The 27,571-nt window shown below is 33.6% G+C and overlaps 1 protein-coding gene across 1 annotated transcript; it reads left to right on the forward strand.

The window, feature by feature from the left end:
* Nucleotides 1–2,852: 2,852 nt before the first annotated feature.
* LOC127727827 (solute carrier family 28 member 3-like) lies at nt 2,853–27,571 on the forward strand. The gene is made up of 10 exons (XM_052234941.1): nt 2,853–3,004; nt 4,304–4,457; nt 5,086–5,277; nt 6,282–6,443; nt 8,018–8,143; nt 12,834–12,964; nt 19,187–19,370; nt 20,211–20,480; nt 24,892–25,072; nt 26,694–27,571. The coding sequence occupies exons 1-10, from the start codon at nt 2,853–2,855 to the stop codon at nt 26,717–26,719; spliced, it is 1,578 nt and encodes a 525-aa protein (XP_052090901.1). The 3' UTR covers nt 26,720–27,571.

Genomic DNA, 27,571 nt, shown 5'->3' on the forward strand with positions numbered 1-27,571 from the left:
TTGATTACAAGATGAGTCAAATATGAAGGGGAAAGAAAACACAAATGTCTAGAGACTATTTTTCTGATTTTTTTATTTCAGTTTTCATTGTTCTACCTTATAATTCATTATATACAATTGATCACACATTGCTCTCTGGACTGACTGTTTATCTGATAGGTAATTAGAACAGCCAGGTATTTAGTAGACATAAATCACGATAACTGTGATACGAACATGTAAATATTTACAGAAGAAAGTATAACAAACATGAACTTTATAGATCAACAGATAGATAGACCGACTTTTTGAAAACTAACCCAACTACAACAGTACGTGAACTTGTTGACGTCAAACTATCTATATTCATATTGTACAACTCGTGTGGTACACCAACATTTCAGTAAATGAAATATCCAATAGGTGAATACATGGTTTTAACCTATTACATGCATGATATCCATTTATCTGTTCGTTGCCACAAAATATCTTCCCTTTTTCTTTAATGCTACGACTTTTAACAGATTTAAAAAAAAACTACTGTGTCCTCCCTTTTTAAGTGCTGCTGTGAAATAAATCTTCGATTGGTGAAAGAATAACCAAAAAAAAAGATTTGTTTTTATATACATGCACACAAGCATCTCAACACCTATCATCTTTTTTCAGTGTTTTCATATTACCTGTAAGTTGTACAGTACTAACAAATGGAAAGCAAAGTGACGCTTGAGAGTGTGTCTAAAATGAATACATTCAAACGGCACCATGAAAACAGAGCTTTCGACTATGATGAAGACGGACTTCCTGTAGAAAAGGTTGGCTATATCAAAAACTCTTTTGTAATAGATGCAAAGACATAGTGATCTCCTAATTAATAAACGTCTTACTCAGAAGATATTTATTTTCTCTTACTACTTATTTGAATTTCTAGAGAAAAACAAAAAGCAAAATTGAGTCTTGAAAATAACTGTATCAAAATCTCTCATGCGAACCTTCCGTGTAATATAAAACAAACACAATAATTACCGGTATATGATATTATGACAGGAGATAACAAATCAATTGAGGTAAAGGTAATACGAATATCACTACCCACTAGAGGCGAGCTAAAATATCAAAACTAGATCAAAACACAACATCGGAAGAAAACACATATGTAATTACACTGCCCACAAAAGGCAAGCTCAATACATCAAAAACAAGATCAAAACACAACATTGCATGAGAACACATATGTAATAACATTACGCATGATAGACAAGCAGCTCAATATATCAAAACTAGATCAAAACACAATATCGCATGAGAACACATATGTAATAACATGACGCACAATAGGCAAGCTCAATACATCAAAACTAGATCCAAACACAACATCGCATGAGTACACATATGTAATAACACTGCCCACAAGAGGCAATATAAAAATAAGAAGATGTGGTATGATTGCCAATGAGACAACTCTCCACAAGAGACCAAATGACACAGAAATTAACAACTATAGGTCACCGTACGGCTTTCAACAATGAGCAAAACCTATACCGCATAGTCAGCTATAAAAGGCCCCGAAATGACAAATGTAAAACTATTCAAACGAGAAAACTAACGGCCTGATTTATGTACAAAATAATGAACGAAAAACAAATATGATATAGAGCAACAAACGACAACCACTGAATTACAGGCTCCTGACTTGGGACATGGACATACAGAATGTGGCGGGGTTAAACATGTTAGCGGGCGCCCAACCCTCCCCTAACCTGGGACAGTGGTGTAACAGTATAATATATTAACAAACTATAAAAATCAGTTGAAAAGGGCTTAACTCATCAGATAGATACAAAGCAAAAACAAATAACAAAAACACAGAGTGGACGCGGCAAGGCATTTATACATCCCCGCAACAAAAAGACACTAAGTACGGATCTGAGAGTACTCGCAGTTACTGACAGCTAGATCAAAGCCATAACAACTAATAAAAAAATCATGCATCTTATACTAAAATATCAATCAGTACACATCCAACATCCAATGGATTTAGTGTAAAGACGTCATAAACAGTCAGAAAAAAAAACACGACCTTGTGCAATGCCAAGATACAGGTATCGACAGATTGTAGAGACGTGAATATGCAAAAACACAAAACACAACATTGCATGAGAACAATTGTAACAATTGAAACAGCATTTGACAAAATTGATTGAATTTAACACATTTACATGTAATTTAGAATCTCCATGCAAACTTTTCTGCCAAATGTTTTAAGATATTGTATTATAAATATTTATAATGACCTTTAAACGATCCTGAAAACAGTAATTTTTTTTAGCGAATACTGCAAGAACCAATTATTTTTGCTACTTAAACTCATTTCTGATGAACTGGTACACATAACATATTCTTATGCTCGACTTTTAATGTCCCAAAGAAAATACTATGGTCCATAGCCTTTGATTACCAGGGCGACTACATGTCTGCATTGCTAAATATGAAAAAATAGAACCTATGTCTAATTAATAGAACACATATTCGTTGTGGATTATATCTGCACTCTAAACCTGCATCATTTTGACAATATTTAACACTTTAATACACTCTTCTTAAGAGTAATAATTTTAACACAACAACCCAACAGATTGTTTAGAGAAAAAATTCTTTCTCGGTCATAAACATGTCTATCTTTTAATTCATAACAGAAAAATGGAGCACCAATTCCTCCACCTGACTATGGTTCAATCGAGAGTTCTGGATTTAACAAAGTAATTGAAGTTACACAATCTGGGGTTTCTAATTTTTACAACAAGAATAGTCGTGTTATATGGATTATCATTGGAGTTATAGCGTTTGCATTGTATTGCTGGTACCTAGTGGAAGCAATGTTACATGAATTCGGCACGGAACCAGCCTATCGTCTTTTGATTGGAACCATTCTAGTGCTTATATTCATTGTGTCTTTAGCAATTATATCGAAGCTTCCCGCAAAGAGTTGTAACCCTCGTCTTCGCCACTGGAAAAGGATTTCTGCATGGTAAACATTTTGTAATGAGTTATAGGTTCGATATAATGGATCATGTAATATAAAACAGGGGCTCTTGAAGAAAAGCAATAGACACTTTAATTCAAAAGTATATGACAGCTAAGACTAATTATAAGGTCAACAATGACTGGAAAACCTTTATGTCATTATAAAAAACTTTAATGGATCCAATACCCCACAAGCTAGAAATGACCGTAGATCTGAACACCGCCGCAAAATTTAATAAATTAACCATCTTTAAAAGGGGATAGAGGCATTGTGACAATTATCCGAGTATAAATGAATTCCTTTATTTGCAGTATGCTTGGTGTTTGTAAATAATTTAAAACATTGAAAAGTTGCAAGGGATACTGTAAAAGTTTAAGAAAACTTCATTATATGATGTCAAAAAGTAATTTAAAATTGAAGTTTAACTCGAAGAGAACGTTGTTTATGAGGAAGTGGATGGTAAACTGTGTATGGGGTCAACCTAGGACATTTTATTTGGAAGTAGAGATGCGTGATTTCAATTTACACGACACGTTTTCATCATCTACACTCGAGACCAAACGTTTAGAAATCTAAAAATATAAATCATTTGAAAGCATAAATATCAAAACGACATAAACAGAATAACTAAAACTGTGTTAAGTCAATAACAACGAGGGTGTTACAACCTTAGTTTAAGTATGATTAGATAATTAGAGCTATTTTCCTAATGCTTGTAGTTTAAAGGTTTGGTTGGCTTGCTTGCTTTGATTATATAAATGTTTGATCAAGCATTGTAATTAAGGTTGACATCTGCAATCAATAGATAGGCAGGGCTTCAGCTTGTATACATTATACTTAAATGTTATTGGATGTTAAGTATAATGCAGAGTATAATGTATACAAGCTGAAGCCCCGCCTATCTATTGATTGTAGAAGTCAATCTTAATTACAATGCTTGAGCAAACATTTATACAAGCAAAGCAAGCAAGCCAACCAAACATTTAAACTACAAGCATTAGGAAAACAGCTCTAAGTAACAGACATTTAATCCCACAGGCTGCTGAAATTAAACGCATAACTAAAAGTTAGTCGTAAACATGTAAAAACAGCGAACTATGCACAATCGTCATAAAAACGAATCTTTGTTTAAAATATTCAGTTTCTTTAGATTTTCAACATGCACATATGTAACTGTTAACTCTAAAAGTAATTTAACACTGACAAGTAACATAGGATTACGATGTTTGTCATAGTTATAATTTTCTATTGAATCGATACATCAGTCTCTACTAACTTGATACATTTGTTGCATTATTTTAGGACTCACAGATCTGTTGCAGGAGGCCTCATTATTTTTGCAATTGCATACATAATAGCTGAAATCGGTTTCAAAACGCCAAGGAATCTGATTTCACTTGGTGGGATGGCAGTGTTAGTTCTTTTTACCTTCGTATGTTCACACAATCCTGCTCGGGTAGGTGTCATAGTTTTTCGTCAGATCTATTGAGAGAGAGAGAGAGAGAGAGAGAGAGAGAGAGAGAGAGAGAGAGAGAGAGAGAGAGAGATCCATTTTATCAACACTGAAACACAAGAATTATGGAAAGAGAGAAAGAGACAGAGAGAGATTATTTTCACATGTTAATACTTAGCAGTGAACAAGAATATATATATATAAAGGGGAGTAAATCTGACTCCATTTTATCATCACTGAAACACAAAGAGAGAGAGAGAGAGAGAGTTTTTTTTTACATGTTAATACTTAGCAGTGAACAAGAATATATATGTATATATATATCAGCAGGGTTTAAGAACATTTGTTGTTCGACCTGTTAGTCAAATGCGTTTTGTTAAAATACACCTTTTCACTTTTTTGGTCTTTTGGAAAATGTTGTTTGTGCTGTAGTTAGACCCCTCTAACAAGAAATTTGTTTTATCCAACGCAATCATAGGTTTGAACGTTGTTTTCAATTTAGACTTGTTAGAGTAAGCCTGACTTTCTCCATTTTATCATCACTGAAACACACGAAAGAGAGAGAGAGAGAGAGAGCAAAAGTTTTTTTTTAACGTTACATGATATTATGAATAGTTTACTGTTATTATAGGTGAAATGGCAACCAGTATTTTGGGGTATAATGTTACAGTTTATATTTGCCCTGATTATTTTGCGGTGGGAAATTGGATATGAAATCTTCCAGTGGTTAGGTGATAGAGTCTTGGAATTCCTACAGTATTCAGATGACGGAGCAATATTTGTCTTTGGAGAGCGATTCACAGACCATTTCTTTGCAATGAAAGTAAAAATCCTACTATTTTTTTTAATTAAATGAACGATTTTTTTTTTGTTATAAACTCTCACTTTTTACAGTTCATTAGTTTCCTTTTGACAGAAATGTATACATTTGGTAAAAGTTTTTCCATATTTGAGCACTATCTTCATTTCAATTATTCTTCAATATATAACTAGTAACAATAAATTCTTTCTACAATATATGAACATGATAAATGTGAAGAAAGCTTATTTCAAAATAGACTTATTTTATAGTCCAATGCTTCATTAAAATCTAAAAAGAGATAGTTTTATGAAAATAAGAAGATGTAGTATGATTGCCAATGAGACAACTCTCCACAAGTGACCAAATGACATATAAATTAACAACTATAGGTCACCGTACGGCCTTCAATAATGAACAAAACCCATACCACATAGACAGCTATAAAAGACCCCGAAATGAAAAATGTAAAACAATTCAAACGAGAAAACTAACGGCCTGATTTATGAACAAAATAATGAACGAAAAACAATACGATATACAGCAACAAACGACAACTACTGAATTAAAGTTCTCCTGACTTGGGACAGGCACATACAGAATGTGGCGGGTTTGAACTAGTTTAAATGAGCCAACCCTCCCCTAACCTGGGACAGTGGTGTAACTTAGCTTATCTGTTTTGAAATCATTCTTTTACAATGCTGTTAGCTAATGCGACACACTTTCGTTTTTGAGTAATTGTGCGCGAAGTTAGGAATACTACACTCCTAATGTTTAAGGGTTATATCAAGATATCGTATATATTTAACGTATTTTCAACGTTTACATTTTTTTCCCTACCTACAGATACGGACTACACATACATAAAAAATTATGATATAGCTCAATGAAACAAACCGCTCACGAGTGGCTCCCGCGGTCGGTAGATTGTTAGTTATTATTATTTAATAAAATGGACTAAAATAAATTGCCTGCGTAAATGAATTTTGTTCAATCTTTGATATCTATCCATTTATCGTTTCCTATAGGTATTACCAGTAATCGTATTCTTCAGTACGTCTGTGTCTGTCTTGTATTACCTTGGTGCCATGCAGTTTATCATTCGGAACATTGCAAAAGGATTAGCTACAGTTCTCGGAACGTCTCCTGCTGAATCTCTGAATGCAGCTGGAAATATATTTTTAGGACAGGTATGTCGTTGTATATACTATGTAACATAAAGATAAATTATAAATATTGTAAATAAAAACAAATTATTGAAACAACATGTACGTGTACGTGTAAATGTCACATTTACTGAACGCAATTTTTAAGTACTGAAATTTTGTCTTTCTCCAGGGAATCCACCTTTTAGAACTTTCTGATTAATTGATTTGTTTGTTCTCATGCCAATATAAATATGAGGAAACGAAGCGGTGGAATAAAGCAACTATAGGTCACCGTATTGTCTTCATCAATGAACAAAACAAAAACAAAATGTATAGTCGCTACAAGCGGCCCCGACATGACAAAGTTTAAAACAATTAAAACGAGATAATCAAAGGCCTAATTTATGATAAAACAATAAAAGAAAACCAAATATGACAGATGGGATGAAATCCATGGTTAACAGAAAGCGTCGACTGGAACAAACGTCACATTATACTAGCTCAGAGCCGTAAAGTCTGTGTGCCGCTAACTCTTATGATGCATGCTTAAAACATAACAAATTATAATTGCTATGCAGTTATGAACACTTTGGTCCTAACTCTTGTTGATACTTATATTTTGGAAACAAGATGTATTTATTACCGGTAGTTGCATTTGGTTTTGAACTATCTTCCAAAAACTGCGATCAATCATAGATCGGTACTTTATGTCTCATGTTTTTTGTCTTTCTTTATTTGATGTTAGTACTTCGTGCCTATCTAATGAGTCAAGCCCTTTCCAACAGATTTCTTCAGTTTGTTCAAATGTTGTGCTGTTATCCCACTGTCCTAGGTTCATTCGGGAGAGGGTTGAACCCTTGCAAACATGTTTAACCCCGTCGCATTTCTATATCTGCATATCCCAAGTCAGGAGCATGTACTTCAAGTAATCGTTGGTTGCCCACAAAATTTACGATTTCATTCAATCACAATCGCCGTTACAAACGAGTAATATGAAAATTATTAGCTCTTTGTTAACAATGTGGGAAATAGGTAATATTAAACTATCGTCGGTTTTGTTTTGAAATTCTAAACCAGGAGATGAAAGCTAATTTAATATGGTTTCTAGACAAGTAATCTCTACAATTTAAAACATGAGAGTAAGAAAAAAAAAGAAACTGGTAACATACTCGTGATTGGACTTTGGACTATGAAATAAGGTAACATATAGATTTTAAAAAGTGCCCTCAAGATGTCTTTTGTCTGCAGTTCCTGAACCACTAGTGACATCCGTGGCGTTAGTCTTGTAAATGAGTTATAACCTGAGATAAGACATAAAACAAATATATCTAGTCTTACACTAGATGACAAAATATAACACAGAAAAGACAGACAGCATTGAGGAAACATTGAGAAAGGAATCCTTCAAATGTAAAAGAGCAGTGCTTTCAGGAACAGTTTCTCATTGAACTTGATGTCTATGCCTAATAACCACTTTTCTTTTCGGGTTTTAAGTCTCACATAGTTCAAGTGTCCAATTGTGAGTTAAAAGACAAACACTTGTTGAAATTTATAACTTAATACTCTCTAAACATTATTGTTATGTATTTTAAAGATTACGTTTAATTCTTCAACAGACAGAGGCACCGTTAATGATCAGACCGTTCTTTGAGAAGCTAACAGTATCAGAGATCCATGCAGTATGTACAGGTGGATTTGCTACGATAGCTGGAAGTGTAATGGCGGCTTACATCATATATGGGGTATGGAATAAACAGGATAATAAATAATACTGGTGCAATCAAAAGCCAGACTAGCAGTGTGACTCAACTCGAGAAAATTTATCAAACAATTCCCCCAAACAAAGTTTTTCTTCTTCTCTCATGCGGAACTTGAGTTCTCAAAAACCATAGGTCGAATCACTTTTAAAACCTTAGGACATACAAGCCATATGTCCCCAGTTGTACATAAAGGTTAAAACGTGCGGATTGAAGTGCTCAAGGTATGGTTTGAAGAATTAAAATGGGTTAAGTCTACATTGGAAATGTACAGGAAAAAAATTAAAAGGTATGTTCAAAGTAATTATTTCTGCATCAATTGGGACCAAAATTGTCACTGGTTTATACTTGGTACTTTGACAACTTACCCCCATACAATAAATAGTTGTCATTGTACAAATGAACTTCAAAAGGATGTGATTTCAAACATATGTATCATGGAATTATATTGACCCACGCTTTTTTTATGGAAAAAATTGATATCAAGGATGTGATAATGAAAGCGTAATGGAACTTTGTTTTGAAGACATCGTAACAGCATCCTCATAACTTCTTGAACTAAACTTTTGCCAATAAAACGTACATATTGTATGCAAACTTTGAATAATAAAACTTACATTTAAGTCTGTACACCCATTGATTAGATGAATACTCTTAAACGAATCTATTTACTAGTAAGTTCAGTTATGTCTAATCTATACATCAGATGCCAGCAAACCATTGACTTTCTGCTTTCAGTTATATCTAATCTATACATCAGATGTCAGCAAACCATTGACTTTCTGCTTTCAGTAATGTCTAATCTATACATCAGATGCCAGCAAACCATTGACTTTCTGCTTTCAGTTATATCTAATCTATACATCAGATGCCAGCAAACCATCGACTTTTTGCTTTCAGTTATGTCTAATCTATACATCGGATGTCAGCAAACCATTGACTTTCTTCTTTCATTTATGTCTAATATATACATCAGATGCCAGCAAACCACTGACTGTATGCTTTCAGTTATGTCTAATCTATACATCAGATGTCAGCAAACCATTGACTTTCTTCTTTCATTTATGTCTTATATATACATCAGATGCCAGCAAACCACTGACTTTATGCTTTCAGTAATGTCTAATCTATACATCAGATGTCAGCAAACCATTGACTTTCTGCTTTCAGTTATGTCTAATCTATACATCAGATGCCAGCAAACCATTGACTTTCTGCTTTAATAGTGATGTCATATCTATACTTCAGAGGCCAGCAAACCATTTAATTTCAGCCTCAGTTATGTCACATCTATACATCAGATGCCAGCAAGCAACTGACTTTCTGCTTAAATAGTGATGTCATATCTATACTTCAGAGGCCGGCAAACCATTGACTTTTTGCTTTTAGTTATGTCTAATCTATACATCAGATGCCAGGAAACCATTGACTTTCTGCTTTTAATATGTCATATCTATACTTCAGAGGCCAGCAAACCATTGACTTTCTGCTTTAATTATGTCATATCTATACTTCAAAGGCCGGCAAACCATTTACTTTTAGCTTCAGTTATGTCTTATCTATATATCAGATGTCAGCAAACCATTGACTTTCTGCTTTCAGTAATGTCTAATCTATACATCAGATGCCAGCAAACCATTGACTTTCTGCTTTCAGTTATATCTAATCTATACATCAGATGCCAGCAAACCATCGACTTTTTGCTTTCATTTATGTCTAATATATACATCAGATGCCAGCAAACCACTGACTTTCAGCTTTCAGTTATGTCTAATCTATACACCAGATGCCAGCAAACCATTGACTTTCTGCTTTAATAGTGATGTCATATCTATACTTCAGAGGCCGGCAAACCATTTAATTTCAGCCTCAGTTATGTCATATCTATACATCAGATGCCAGCAAGCAACTGACTTTGTGCTTAAATAGTGATGTCATATCAATACTTCAGAGGCCGGCAAACCATTGACTTTCTGCTTTAAGTTATGTCTAATCTTTACATCAGATGCCAGCAAACCATTGACTTTCTGCTTTATTATGTCATATTTATACTTCAGAGGCCGGCAAACCATTTACTTTCAGCTTCAGTTATGTCTAATCTAAACATCAGATGCCAGCAAACCATTGACTTTCTGCTTTCAGTTATGTCTAATCTATACATCAGATGCCAGCAAACCATTGACTTTCTGTTTTTATTATGTCATATCTTTACTTCAAAGGCCGGCAAACCATTTACTTTTAACTTCCGTTATGTCTTATCTATATATCAGATGCCAGCAAACCATTGACTTTCTGCTTTAATAGTGATGTCATATCTATACTTCAGAGGCCGACAAACCATTTAATTTCAGCTTCAGTTATGTCTTATATATACATCAGATGCCAGGAAACCATTGATTTTTGCTTTCAGTTATGTCTAATCTATACATCAGATGTCAGCAAACCATTGACTTTCTGCTTTAAAAGTGATGTCATATTTATACTTCAGAGGCCGGCAAACCATATACTCTCAGCCTCAGTTATGTCTAATCTATACATCAGATGCCAGCAAGCCACTGACTTTCTGCTTTAATAGTGATGTCATATCTATACTTCAGAGGCCGACAAATCATTTAATTTCAGCTTCAGTTATGTCTAATATATACATCAGATGCCCACAAACCATTGATTTTCTGCTTTCAATTATGTCTTATCTATACATCAGATGCCAGCAAACCATTGACTTTCTGCTTTAATAGTGATGTCATAGCTATATTTCAGAGGCCGGCAAACCATTTACTTTCAGCTTCAGCTACTAGTATGTCATATCTATACATCAGATGCTAGCAAGCCACTGACTTTCTGCTTTAATAGTAATGTCTAATCTATACATCAGATGCCAGCAAACCATTGACTTTCTGCTTTTATTATGTCATATCTATACTTCAGAGGCCGGTAACCCATTTACTTTCAGCCTCAGTTATATCTAATCTATACATCAGATGCCAGCAAATCATTGACTTTCTGCTTTTATTATGTCATATCTATACTTCAGAGGCCGGCAAACTATTTACTTTCAGCTTCAGTTATGTCTAATCTATACATCAGATGCCAGCAAACCATTGACTTTCTGCTTTAATAGTGATGTCATATCTATACTTCAGAGGCTGACAAACCATTTAATTTCAGCTTCAGTTATGTCTTATATATACATCAGATGCCAGCAAACCATTGACTTTCTGCTTTTATTATGTCATATCTATATTTCAGAGGCCGGCAAACCATTTACTTTCAGCTTCAGTTATGTCTAATCTATACATCAGATGCCAGCAAACCATTGACTTTCTGTTTTTATTATGTCATATCTTTACTTCAAAGGCCGGCAAACCATTTACTTTTAACTTCCGTTATGTCTTATCTATATATCAGATGCCAGCAAACCATTGACTTTCTGCTTTAATAGTGATGTCATATCTATACTTCTGAGGCCGACAAACCATTTAATTTCAGCTTCAGTTATGTCTTATATATACATCAGATGCCAGGAAAACATTGATTTTTGCTTTCAGTTATGTCTAATCTATACATCAGATGTCAGCAAACCATTGACTTTCTGCATTAATAGTGATGTCATATTTATACTTCAGAGGCCGGCAAACCATTTACTCTCAGCCTCAGTTATGTCTAATCTATACATCAGATGCCAGCAAGCCACTGACTTTCTGCTTTAATAGTGATGTCATATCTATACTTCAGAGGCCGACAAATCATTTAATTTCAGCTTCAGTTATGTCTAATATATACATTAGATGCCCGCAAACCATTGATTTTCTGCTTTCAATTATGTCTTATCTATACATCAGATGCCAGCAAACCATTGACTTTCTGCTTTAATAGTGATGTCATAGCTATATTTCAGAGGCCGGCAAACCATTTACTTTCAGCTTCAGCTACTAGTATGTCATATCTATACATAAGATGCTAGCAAGCCACTGACTTTCTGCTTTAATAGTGATGTCTAATCTATACATCAGATGCCAGCAAACCATTGACTTTCTGCTTTTATTATGTCATATCTATACTTCAGAGGCCGGTAACCCATTTACTTTCAGCCTCAGTTATATCTAATCTATACATCAGATGCCAGCAAATCATTGACTTTCTGCTTTTATTATGTCATATCTATACTTCAGAGGCCGGCAAACTATTTACTTTCAGCTTCAGTTATGTCTAATCTATACATCAGATGCCAGCAAACCATTGACTTTCTGCTTTAATAGTGATGTCATATCTATACTTCAGAGGCTGACAAACCATTTAATTTCAGCTTCAGTTATGTCTTATATATACATCAGATGTCAGCAAACCGTTGACTTTCTGCTTTTATTATGTCATATCTATATTTCAGAGGCCGGCAAACCATTTACTTTCAGCTTCAGTTATGTCTAATCTATACATCAGATGCCAGCAAACCATTGACTTTCTGCTTTAATAGGAGCAACTGTGATCACCCCAGGTTTTTGGTGGGGTTCGTGTTGCTTAGTCTTTAGTTTTCTATGTTGTGTCATCTGTACTATTATTTATCTGTTTGTCTTTTTATTTTTGGCCATGGCGTTGTCAGTTTGTTTTCGATCTATGAGTTTGACTGTCCCTCTGGTATCTTTCGTCCCTCTTTTATGTCTAATCTATATTTCAGGTGCCCGCAAACCATTTACTGTCTGCATCAGTTATGTCTGCTCCTGCTGCTTTGGCAATGGCCAAATTATTTTGGCCTGAAACAGAAGAAACTCAGGCGACGAGTGAAGATGTGTACCAGATGGAAAAAGGGTATATCATCAAATCAGAGGCACCAGTAGTTTATCCATGTTCAGATCACATAAATCCATTAAGATAGTATTAAACTTTTTAATGTTTAATACTATCATCAAAGATAGTATTATTAATAAAAAAAAAGATAAGGAGATGTGGTATGATTGCCAATGAGACAACTACCTGTTTACACATTATTAATACAAATCTCTGCATGTACTTGACAAACACAAAGCAAAGGTGCAGCAAAAAAAAATAAGGAGATGTGGTATGATTGACAATGAGACAACTACCTGTTTACACATTATTAATACAAATCTCTGCATGTACTTGACAAACACAAAGCAAAGGTGCAGCAAAAAAAAAATAAGGAGATGTGGTATGATTGACAATGAGACAACTACCTGTTTACACATTATTAATACAAATCTCTGCATGTACTTGACAAACACAAAGCAAAGGTGCAGCAAAAAAAAATAAGGAGATGTGGTATGATTGACAATGAGACAACTACCTGTTTACACATTATTAATACAAATCTCTGCATGTACTTGACAAACACAAAGCAAAGGTGCAGCAAAAAAAAATAAGGAAATGTGGTATGATTGACAATGAGACAACTACCTGTTTACACATTATTAATACAAATCTCTGCATGTACTTGACAAACACAAAGCAAAGGTGCAGCAAAAAAAAATAAGGAGATGTGGTATGATTGACAATGAGACAACTACCTGTTTACACATTATTAATACAAATCTCTGCATGTACTTGACAAACACAAAGCAAAGGTGCAGCAAAAAAAAATAAGGAGATGTGGTATGATTGACAATGAGACAACTACCTGTTTACACATTATTAATACAAATCTCTGCATGTACTTGACAAACACAAAGCAAAGGTGCAGCAAAAAAAAATAAGGAGATGTGGTATGATTGCCAATGAGACAACTACCTGTTTACACATTATTAATACAAATCTCTGCATGTACTTGACAAACACAAAGCAAAGGTGCAGCAAAAAAAAATAAGGAGATGTGGTATGATTGCCAATGAGACAACTACCTGTTTACACATTATTAATACAAATCTCTGCATGTACTTGACAAACACAAAGCAAAGGTGCAGCAAAAAAAAATAAGGAGATGTGGTATGATTGACAATGAGACAACTACCTGTTTACACATTATTAATACAAATCTCTGCATGTACTTGACAAACACAAAGCAAAGGTGCAGCAAAAAAAAATAAGGAGATGTGGTATGATTGCCAATGAGACAACTACCTGTTTACACATTATTAATACAAATCTCTGCATGTACTTGACAAACACAAAGCAAAGGTGCAGCAAAAAAAAATAAGGAGATGTGGTATGATTGCCAAAGAGACAACTACCTGTTTACACATTATTAATACAAATCTCTGCATGTACTTGACAAACACAAAGCAAAGGTGCAGCAAAAAAAAATAAGGAGATGTGGTATGATTGACAATGAGACAACTACCTGTTTACACATTATTAATACAAATCTCTGCATGTACTTGACAAACACAAAGCAAAGGTGCTGCAAAAAAAAAAGGAGATGTGGTATGATTGCCAATGAGACAACTACCTGTTTACACATTCATAATACAAATCTCTGCATGTACTTGACAAACACAAAGCAAACGTACAGCAAAAAAAGATAAGGAGATGTGGTATGATTGCCAATGAGACAACTACCTGTTTACACATTATTAATACAAATCTCTGCATGTACTTGACAAACACAAAGAAAAGGTGCAGCAAAAAAAAATAAGGAGATGTGGTATGATTGCCAATGAGACAACTACCTGTTTACACATTATTAATACAAATCTCTGCATGTACTTGACAAACACAAAGCAAAGGTGCAGCAAAAAAAAATAAGGAGATGTGGTATGATTGACAATGAGACAACTACCTGTTTACACATTATTAATACAAATCTCTGCATGTACTTGACAAACACAAAGCAAAGGTGCAGCAAAAAAAAATAAGGAGATGTGGTATGATTGACAATGAGACAACTACCTGTTTACACATTATTAATACAAATCTCTGCATGTACTTGACAAACACAAAGCAAAGGTGCAGCAAAAAAAAATAAGGAGATGTGGTATGATTGCCAATGAGACAACTACCTGTTTACACATTATTAATACAAATCTCTGCATGTACTTGACAAACACAAAGCAAAGGTGCAGCAAAAAAAAATAAGGAGATGTGGTATGATTGCCAATGAGACAACTACCTGTTTACACATTATTAATACAAATCTCTGCATGTACTTGACAAACACAAAGCAAAGGTGCAGCAAAAAAAAATAAGGAGATGTGGTATGATTGACAATGAGACAACTACCTGTTTACACATTATTAATACAAATCTCTGCATGTACTTGACAAACACAAAGCAAAGGTGCAGCAAAAAAAAATAAGGAGATGTGGTATGATTGCCAATGAGACAACTACCTGTTTACACATTATTAATACAAATCTCTGCATGTACTTGACAAACACAAAGCAAAGGTGCAGCAAAAAAAAATAAGGAGATGTGGTATGATTGCCAAAGAGACAACTACCTGTTTACACATTATTAATACAAATCTCTGCATGTACTTGACAAACACAAAGCAAAGGTGCAGCAAAAAAAAATAAGGAGATGTGGTATGATTGACAATGAGACAACTACCTGTTTACACATTATTAATACAAATCTCTGCATGTACTTGACAAACACAAAGCAAAGGTGCTGCAAAAAAAAAAGGAGATGTGGTATGATTGCCAATGAGACAACTACCTGTTTACACATTCATAATACAAATCTCTGCATGTACTTGACAAACACAAAGCAAACGTACAGCAAAAAAAGATAAGGAGATGTGGTATGATTGCCAATGAGACAACTACCTGTTTACACATTATTAATACAAATCTCTGCATGTACTTGACAAACACAAAGAAAAGGTGCAGCAAAAAAAAATAAGGAGATGTGGTATGATTGCCAATGAGACAACTACCTGTTTACACATTATTAATACAAATCTCTGCATGTACTTGACAAACACAAAGCAAAGGTGCAGCAAAAAAAAATAAGGAGATGTGGTATGATTGACAATGAGACAACTACCTGTTTACACATTATTAATACAAATCTCTGCATGTACTTGACAAACACAAAGCAAAGGTGCAGCAAAAAAAAATAAGGAGATGTGGTATGATTGACAATGAGACAACTACCTGTTTACACATTATTAATACAAATCTCTGCATGTACTTGACAAACACAAAGCAAAGGTGCAGCAAAAAAAAATAAGGAGATGTGGTATGATTGACAATGAGACAACTACCTGTTTACACATTATTAATACAAATCTCTGCATGTACTTGACAAACACAAAGCAAAGGTGCTGCAAAAAAAAAAGGAGATGTGGTATGATTGCCAATGAGACAACTACCTGTTTACACATTCATAATACAAATCTCTGCATGTACTTGACAAACACAAAGCAAAGGTACAGCAAAAAAAGATAAGGAGATGTGGTATGATTGCCAATGAGACAACTACCTGTTTACACATTCATAATACAAATCTCTGCATGTACTTGACAAACACAAAGCAAACGTACAGCAAAAAAAGATAAGGAGATGTGGTATGATTGCCAATGAGACAACTACCTGTTTACACATTCATAATACAAATCTCTGCATGTACTTGACAAACACAAGGCAAAGGTGCAGCAAAAAAAAATAAGGAGATGTGGTATGATTGCCAATGAGACAACTACCTGTTTACACATTATTAATACAAATCTCTGCATTTACTTGACAAACACAAAGCAAAGGTGCAGCAAAAAAAATAAGGAGATGTGGTATGATTGCCAATGAGACAACTTCCTGTTTACACATTATTAATACAAATCTCTGCATGTACTTGACAAACACAAAGCAAAGGTACAGCAAAAAAAGATAAGGAGATGTGGTATGATTGCCAATGAGACAACTACCTGTTTACACATTCATAATACATATCTCTGCATGTACTTGACAAACACAAGGCAAAGGTGCAGCAAAAAAAAATAAGTAGATGTGGTATGATTGCCAATGAGACAACTACCTGTTTACACATTATTAATACAAATCTCTGCATGTACTTGACAAACACAAAGCAAAGGTGCAGCAAAAAAAAATAAGGAGATGTGGTATGATTGACAATGAGACAACTACCTGTTTACACATTCATAATACAAATCTCTGCATGTACTTGACAAAAACAAAGCAAAGGTACAGCAAAAAAAGATAAGGAGATGTGGTATGATTGACAATGAGACAACTACCTGTTTACACATTCATAATACAAATCTCTGCATGTACTTGACAAACACAAGGCAAAGGTGCAGCAAAAAAAAATAAGGAGATGTGGTATGATTGCCAATGAGACAACTACCTGTTTACACATTATTAATACAAATCTCTGCATTTACTTGACAAACACAAAGCAAAGGTGCAGCAAAAAAAATAAGGAGATGTGGTATGATTGCCAATGAGACAACTTCCTGTTTACACATTATTAATACAAATCTCTGCATGTACTTGACAAACACAAAGCAAAGGTACAGCAAAAAAAGATAAGGAGATGTGGTATGATTGCCAATGAGACAACTACCTGTTTACACATTCATAATACATATCTCTGCATGTACTTGACAAACACAAGGCAAAGGTGCAGCAAAAAAAAATAAGTAGATGTGGTATGATTGCCAATGAGACAACTACCTGTTTACACATTATTAATACAAATCTCTGCATGTACTTGACAAACACAAAGCAAAGGTGCAGCAAAAAAAAATAAGGAGATGTGGTATGATTGACAATGAGACAACTACCTGTTTACACATTCATAATACAAATCTCTGCATGTACTTGACAAAAACAAAGCAAAGGTACAGCAAAAAAAGATAAGGAGATGTGGTATGATTGACAATGAGACAACTACCTGTTTACACATTCATAATACAAATCTCTGCATGTACTTGACAAACACAAAGCAAAGGTGCAGCAAAAAAAATAAGGAGATGTGGTATGATTGCCAATGAGACAACTACCTGTTTACACATTATTAATACAAATCTCTGCATGTACTTGACAAACACAAAGCAAAGGTGCAGCAAAAAAAATAAGGAGATGTGGTATGATTGCCAATGAGACAACTACCTGTTTACACATTATTAATACAAATCTCTGCATGTACTTGACAAACACAAAGCAAAGGTGCAGCAAAAAAAAATAAGGAGATGTGGTATGATTGCCAATGAGACAACTACCTGTTTACACATTCATAATACAAATCTCTGCATGTACTTGACAAACACAAAGCAAAGGTACAGCAAAAAAGGATAAGGAGATGTGGTATGATTGACAATGAGACAACTACCTATTTACACATTCATAATACAAATCCCTGCATGTACTTGACAAACACAAAGCAAAGGTACAGCAAAAAAAGATAAGGAGATGTGGTATAATTGCCAAGAGACAACTACCTATTTACACATTCATAATACAAATCCCTGCATGTACTTGACAAACACAAAGCAAAGGTACAGCAAAAAAAGATAAGGAGATGTGGTATGATTGACAATGAGACAACTACCTGTTTACACATTCATAATACAAATCTCTGCATGTACTTGACAAACACAAAGCAAAGGTACAGCAAAAAAAGATAAGGAGATGTGGTATGATTGACAATGAGACAACTACCTGTTTACACATTCATAATACAAATCTCTGCATGTACCTGACAAACACAAAGCAAAGGTACAGCAAATGTATTGCTGTTCTTCATTTCACAGTCACAGTAAGACGTTCCCTGCTACTTTAATTCAAGACCACCCTAACACCATTTTGAGCAGAACCAGATAAATAAATTTGATCAAAGAAAAGACTTCTGAACAAATATATATAGTGTACATCTAAAGACACATCTAAAGATATAGAGATCAACCTTTTTTAAAAGTAATTTCTTGATTTTTCTTGTAAAATTGAAGGTTATCAATCAAAATTTAATACAATAATGGGTATAAAATTCGAACCAAGAGGCATGTAATGATTTTTTTGGTAACATGTATGTATGTGTGTGTTGATTCTTTGACCACAATATGTGGGTGGTTCAACGGCACGAGGGAATAAAATATTAATATTAGGGTTCTCGTTGTAGAACAGAAAGAAACGTCATCGAGGCTGCATCTCAAGGAGCATCAAATTCAATTAAACTAGTGGCTAATGTTGCTGTAAATCTTATAGCATTTGTTTCTCTTCTTGGATTTGTTAATGCCACATTGAAATGGTTCGGAGAAAGAGCTGGCATGAAGCCTCCCGGTCATGAGTATTTGACATTTCAGGTAGATTTAGATTGAATTTTGATATACATGTATAAAAATGGGTCGGCTTATTTGCTTATTTTAGACTTGCATAACGTTTAAATAACTTGTATTTTTTATGTGAGGTTTTCCATGTATATAAGCGAAACTTTTGTGACATTGAAGTTTATATATAGCGTATTTAATTCACCATTCTATTTTTTACTTCAACTTACTTCAATAATTTGATAACTGCTTGATTGACTTTGATACATGTCCCCGATGGTATCATCACCTCAGCAGTCGGTGTTTCGGTACTGATATGATTTAAAATAGACTTTTGCAATTAAATTCTCCGTTGATGGATTTAGAAGTTATAAGAAAAACCTAAGGTTCCAACTCCCTCAGCAGGGGAAAGATGACTTCAGATGAATTTTGTTTCACTTAGGCCCCTTTTGATCAAACAGCTCTTCACTTGTTTGTGAAGTTATACATTCTTGGCTTTCAACTTTTGGGTATGAACGTACTGGATGGAGGTATATCTAGAAAAAAGCATCAAATTTATAAAGTGTTATTGTCATGTTTTTAATTTTTCCCACTTAATTTTAAGTTTTCTTTCACATGTGATATCCACTGAAATATAGTTGTTTAACCAAATTATTTTAATTTTCTGTATTTTTCGTTCCTATATTCTTTACATAGGAGGCATATCTACATTTGTAATTGTTTCATTGCTTTATTTGTATTTTCAGTATATTAGTATTGAATGTATCAATTTTCCCCACTGTATATCTGATGGATCAGCTGATATTTTTCATTTGTATAAATGAATTTTGTATAATTTCATACACATGATAGTTTCATAAAATTTAATATTTTCAGTATATTTGTTCGTATGTGTTTTATCCTTTGGCATACCTAATGGGCGTGGAAACAGTCGACTGTGGAAGGGTAGCTGAGCTGATTGGTATCAAAACATTTATAAACGAGTTCGTGGCATACACAGCACTGTCGAAATATATAAACAATAGGAATAATCTAACATGGTATGAAGGAATGAATTTCACGGATTACAATGCCACTTGGCATTATGAGGATAGAGATATTGTGTATGATCACATGAATATTACCTTGGACAAGGGTATATTACAGGTATGTCATATGAATATTACTTTGGACACAAGTATATTACAGGTATGTCATAATAATATTACTTTGGACAAGGGTATATTATAGGTGTTTCACATGAAGGACAAAAGAATTAAAAATAATACTGAACTCCAAAGTATAGAATTAAAAAAGAAGGAAGTCCATAAAACCTGACAAAATTAACTATATAGAATATTCCTTTTTGACAAAGGTATATTACAGTTATGTCGCATGAAAATTACTTTGGACAAGGATATATCACATTTATGTCGCATGAATTTTACTTTGGAAAAGGGAATTTTACAGGCATGTCACATGCATATTGCTTTTTGACAAAGGTATATTACAGTTATGTCGCATGAAAATTACTTTGGACAAGGATATATTACAGTTATGTCGCATGAATATTACTTTGGTAAAGGGAATTTTACAGACATGTCACATGAATATTGCTTTTTGACAAAGGTATATTACAGTTATGTCGCATGAAAATTACTTTGGACAAGGATATATTACAGTTATGTCGCATGAATATTACTTTGGTAAAGGGAATTTTACAGGCATGTCACATGAATATTGCTTTTGACAAGGATATATTACAGTTATGTCACATGAATATTACTTTGGTAAAGGGAATTTTACAGGCATGTCACATAAATATTGCTTTTTGACAAAGGTATATTACAGTTATGTCGCATGAAAATTACTTTGGACAAGGATATATTACAGTTATGTCACATGAATATTACTTTGGTAAAGGGAATTTTACAGGCATGTCACATAAATATTGCTTTTTGACAAAGGTATATTACAGTTATGTCGCATGAATATTACTTTGGTAAAGGGAATTTTACAGGCATGTCACATGGATATTGCTTTTTGACAAAGGTATATTACAGTTATGTCGCATGAAAATTATTTTGAACAAGGATATATTACAGTTATGTCGCATGAATTTTACTTTGGAAAAGGGAATTTTACAGGCATGTCACATGCTTATTGCTTTTTGACAAAGGTATATTACAGTTATGTCGCATGAAAATTACTTTGGACAAGGATATATTACAGTTATGTCGCATGAATATTACTTTGGTAAAGGGAATTTTACAGGCATGTCACATGAATATTGCTTTTTGACAAAGGTATATTACAGTTATGTCGCATGAAAATTACTTTGGACAAGGATATATTACAGTTATGTCGCATGAATATTACTTTGGTAAAGGGAATTTTACAGGCATGTCACATGAATATTGCTTTTTGACAAAGGTATATTACAGTTATGTCGCATGAAAATTACTTTGGACAAGGATATATTACAGTTATGTCACATGAATATTACTTTGGTAAAGGGAATTTTACAGGCATGTCACATAAATATTGCTTTTTGACAAAGGTATATTACAGTTATGTCGCATGAAAATTACTTTGGACAAGGATATATTACAGTTATGTCACATGAATATTACTTTGGAAAAGGGAATTTTACAGGCATGTCACATGAATATTACTTTTGACAAAGGTATATTACAGTTTGTCGCATGAATATTAGTTTAGACAAGGATATAGTATAGTAATGTCACATGAATATTACTTAAGAAAAGGGAATTTTACAGGCATGTCACATGAATATTACTTTTGACAAAGGTATATTACAGTTATGTCACATGAATATTTCTTTGAACAAGGGTATATTACAGGTAAGTCACATGAATATTACTTTGGAAAAGGAAATTTTACAGGCATGTCACATGAATATTAATTTTGACAAAAGTAAATTACAGGCATGTCACATGAATATCACTTTGGACAAAAGTAAATTACAGGCATGTCACATAAATATTACTTTGAACAAGAGTATATTACAGGTGTGCCAAATGAATATACCTTAGATAAGGGTATATTACAGGTGTGTCACATAGATATCAAAGTTTTTGAGCTGCAGTCCTCTTGTGCCGATGGCTAGTTTTCAGATCTATCATTTGCGTCAAATTGTATTTTTCAATAGCGTCAACATGCTGAAAGCATTTACACCAATTGACTCGCATGCATATTTATCAAATACAAACATCGGACCTCAGATAATTATAAATGAGACTCTTGTTGCACAAAGAAGGATGTAAAATAAGACGATTTTGTATCGCCCTTGCAATTTTAGAGGTAAAAAGAATGTGTCATGAATTAAAAAGACTTCAACTTTTGGCTTAATACAAAAATAAGATTTGGTATAATTGCCAACGAGATAACTATCCACCAGAGACCAAATGGCGTGGATGTAAGCAACTATACATAAACAAAGAGATGTGGTTTAATTACCAATGAGAAAACTATCCACAAACATATAAGCAACTGTAGGTCGTCGTACGCTCTTCTACAATGAGCAAAGTCCATACCATAAAGTAAGTTATAAAATGCAAAACAATTCAAACGACTTGATTAACGTAAAAAACAAATATAACCTCTTGGACCTTTCACACATCTTCAGTGGCTGTTACTTATTTTTCTCATTTATGTCATTGGTGAGTCATTTGTAGACAAAACGCGCGCATGCGATACAAACTTTTAAGACTGGTATCTTTAATGACTTTTTTAAAACGTTTTTTTTAATGGTTAGTATATATAATTCCAGTCTTGAATTCTGACGTTATGCAGTCATTCGCAACTCAAACAAAGAAAAATAAAAATATGTGCCTTACATAAATGTAAATGACGGAAAGATTAAGCAACTTTGTACCGTATGTAGTGTTCATTGTATCAATAAAATAATCAAACCCAGTAAAACAATATGCACATCTTTTTTGGGGTTTTTCTAAAAGATGTATGCGACTGTCATACAAGTGAGAGGTTTAGCCAGCTATAAAACCAGGTTTAATCCACCATTTTCTACACAAGGAAATGCCTATACCAAGTCAGGAATATGACAGTTGTTTTCTATTCATTTGATGTGGTTAAGCTTTTGAATTTGCCATTTGATAAGGGATTTTCCGTTTTGAATTTTCCTTCGGTATTTTTGTTATTTTACTTTTTGCCATACAAATACATGTATGTTTATCATAATTAATTAAACTTGTTGATAAGATTCCTTTTTACAAAGCGTGGATAAAAGGTGTATTACCATTTACATTGGAATTTAATGTTTTGACCAAGCGTGTTAGCAGGTTATAAATAATGGTATTCACCAATTTATCTTACCTCCTATACATTTCTAGGAATATGATTGGTTGAATAGCAACCGCGTGGCGATCTTGTATATTTGATATGGTTTTAGTAGGCGGGGCTTATTTCAAAACACGGTTAGTAGTGGTGTTACGTCCCTTTATAAAAACAACACGGTGTTGAGGAAAAATCTGAAAAGGTTTCAACAGACGAAGAAATTGATGATGAACGATTGAAATAAATTCATAAAACACATTTAAAGCTCACAAGTTGTTATTGTTGGCATTTGTTTTTGTATAGACCAATGGAAGTAGGTTCTTAATACTAAGTATTGAAGACTTAATCACTTTGATAGGCCACTAGTCTAAATACCACATGTTGAGATAGTCGCTAAGATAAATTCGTTACACAGTGTGCTAGTGACCTTATACGATATATATGGGGTCAGTAAATTCCATATGGGGATTCGAGCTTCGCACATACCCCATATGTAATTTACTGACCCCATATATAACGTATTAGGTCACTACAACACTATGTAACTAATAGTTTACGTATATAGTGATCTTCGATGTTGAAAGTCGAAATAAAAACATTTTCATATGTATGCACTTTTTCAATTCATCTTGCGTAATACGTTAATATTTTTGGAAAATCTGGAAAGGTTTGACGAAATGCAAGAATTTGGAAAACAGAAGTTAAGGCGATAAAGTCTCAGGACTTTTCATTTAAATGTATTGGAAGAAATTAATGTTAAATTTTAAATAATAAACTATGATATACATTGGTGTATACTATAATAAACAGAATTTCAAAAATTGTGTAAGAAGTATTTGTGAGGTAATACATAAAAAGGGTAACAGGAAAAACAAACAATTCTGGACAGTTCAACAGACAACACCAAACACAACACCCAAATCTTCCGACCTGTCTTCCATGTAGTTTAGAAGGATAATAGAGAAACCGAAGAAGGCTAGTGACCGGGACGTCTAAAACGAAATTTCTACAATAAAATAAGAATAAACAAAACAGATGTTCAAAGATTCGTTTAAAGCAAAGATAACCTGGTTTGTTCTATTAAAATTGCATGAAAAAATAATTTGCATTTTTTAAAAATGTTAATAAGAAAAGGTCTAGTTGGGCAAAATTTTCAAGCATTGCTTAAGAAAAAGTCAGTACGGTTCAAATTATTAACAAAAAAATTTAAGTGCGAGATGTGAACATCCTTCATAATGCTAACGTATAAACTGTTTTGTAGGATAGATCTGTCGTCATTTCAACGTATGCTTTGTGTGGATTTTCAAATATATCATCTATTGGAATACAGCTTGGTGCGTTAGGTGCAATGGCTCCTTCAAGAAGAAGTGATCTGTCACAAGTCATTATAAGAGCAATGATAGCTGGAAACATTGCTTGCTTTATGACGGCTTGTATATCAGGTAAGCTTGTAATAATAAGAGCAATGATCGCAGGAAAAATGGCTTGCGTTATGGTAGTTTTCATAAGAGCAATAATTTCTAGAAACATCGCTTGCCTTATGACAGCTTGTATATCAATAACGTAGTCTTTATAGGAGCAATGGTGACTGGATACATTGCTTGCATTGGAAGGCTTGTATATCAGGTAAGCTATGAATAATAAGAGTAATGATAGTGGAAAACATAGTTTGATTTATGACGGCGTGTATATCAAGTAAGCTATAAATATTATAAAAGCAATGATTTCTGGAAACATTGCTTGCTTTATGACAGCTTGTATATTAAGTGAGTAGTCTTCATAGGAGCAATAATAGCTGGAAACATCGCTTGCTTTATGACAACCTGGATATTCGGTATACTAGTCATTAATAGTGCAATGGTCGCTGGAGACATCGCTTGATTTAGGAAGGCTTGTATATTAGGTAAGCTAGTAATAATGAGAGTAACGATCGCTGGAAACATGGTTTTAAGACGACGTGTATATCAGGAAATGTAGACATTATAACAGCAATAATTTCTGGAAACATCGTTTGCCTTCCTTATGACAGCTTGTATGTTAAGTAAGTAGTCTTTATAGGGGCAATAATAGCTGGAAGCATGGCTAGATTTATGATGGCTTGTTTATTTGGTAAGCTAGTTATTTAAAGAGCAATAATAGCTGGAAACTTTGCTTGCTTTATGACGACCTTGACATTCGGTATGCTAGTCATTAATAGTGCAATGATTGCTGAAAACATCGCTTGCTTTGTGGCGGCTTGTATAACTATTATGTTAACTAGTCACTATAAGAGTAATGATTGCTGGAGACATCGCTTGCTTTATGGTGGCTTGTATAACTTTTGTGTAAGCTAGTCATTATAAGAGCAATGATAGCTGGAAACATCGCTTGCTTAAGGAAGGCTTGAATATCAGGTAAGTAGTCATTAAAGAAGCAATAATCGCTGGAAACATCACTTGCTAATGACGACTTAAATATCAGAAAAGCTAGTCATTATAGGAGAAAAAGATTACTGGAAACATTGCTTGCATTATGTCGGCTTGGTTTTCAGAAAAGCTCGTCATTATAGGAGCAATGATCGATGAAAACAGTGTATGCTTGTATATCAGATAAGCTACTGAAACTAATTGAATGTGTATCGTTAAATGGACATTCCTTTATTTGGGATTTTCTGTATTTTTACAAGTAAGAATTTTTTTAACATTTTGAGTCTCCTTGACTTCATTGTCTTATTAATTAATAAACTCACCATACTTATAAATACATATTTTATTGTTACTCTTCCTATAAGATCAATAAAGGTATACCAGAACACAATATTCGAAATACTTTAATGCATTATTACTAGAGATTGCAGAAATTTAAGACGCTTTTTTGTACTGTTTATCTCTAAATATACATAGATCAATGAAAAATTGTCATTGCAATTTACATAGCCAAACATGTTTATGCTAACTGTTGTCGTCTCCTTGTTTTCCTTTGAAAGAGTTATTATAATTGAATTTTCATTTAAAAAAAAAAACAGATGCAAAATGTTTGTTCAAACAAATTATTACTATTCTTTAAACTTTTTTTTTATTGCAGGTCTGTTATATGAAGGAGAATTGTAGACAATGATCTATAAAGCATAATAGATAGCTGTGTCGGTTATGACTACGCATGACAAATATTTAATGAGTTGAATCCCTGGTCATTCCCTTTAACGAACATCACTTTTTGTTTTATATGAGAACTGTGTAATGTTGAGTATATATTGATAATCATATCACATTTCATTCTGTACATACATACGGCCAGATGATATTTGTGTTCTTCATATGAATAGGCTGTACATTTGATTTTAAGGATGTTGTGACGACGCAGTTTGTCCCTAATAGCAAGAAAATATGAGAATGTGTTGTCTCCACATTGGTATTTTGTTACTTGATCTCATGTCATAGTTTTACTATGAAGACAAATTATGAAGTCCAAGGAGGTAAATAAATAATGACACAATTTTACCTTAAATATTTTCTACTCTTTATTCAGTTTGAATTATATGTGTCAACCCCAAAGGATAAAGTCAATTTCATTTGTATTCCCAAAGCCTGATAACAACAACAATATTAATAAATAATTACAATTGTTCAATGCGAGTCAGGTATTGAGTCAAGTGCATGCGGTCCTTGTGAAGATTTTTTTAACGGGTTTTTTTTATGGATAAAGGGATATTTTTACCGATTTTAGGGGTGAGCCGGATGCTCTCCCTCTGCAGTATATACCTTCACATTGCTACGATATAAATATTTATCGAGCATGTTTTTAATTTCGTATTTGATTTTTTTATCGATACGTTTTTCAAGTATTCAAGAATTAATTTTCAAAATAATTGCTATGTGTTGAAAAATAATTATTGGCTACGTCTTGAGGGAAGACTTGTATTATTTTTTAATTTCTGTTTAACTGGAAATAGGTTTTTTTGT

This window comes from Mytilus californianus, unplaced genomic scaffold (assembly GCF_021869535.1).
Source record: "Mytilus californianus isolate M0D057914Y unplaced genomic scaffold, xbMytCali1.0.p SCAF_2, whole genome shotgun sequence".
NCBI lineage: Eukaryota > Metazoa > Mollusca > Bivalvia > Mytilida > Mytilidae > Mytilus > Mytilus californianus.

Excerpts from the sequence above, each read along its gene's own strand:
- LOC127727827 (XM_052234941.1), top strand. The coding sequence starts at position 2,853 with ATGTTACATGAATTCGGCACGGAACCAGCCTATCGTCTTTTGATTGGA. Across the intron at positions 3,005-4,303 it reads TGGAAAAGGATTTCTGCATG|GACTCACAGATCTGTTGCAG; the intron begins GTAAACATTTTG and ends GCATTATTTTAG. Across the intron at positions 12,965-19,186 it reads GTGTACCAGATGGAAAAAGG|AACAGAAAGAAACGTCATCG; the intron begins GTATATCATCAA and ends TTCTCGTTGTAG.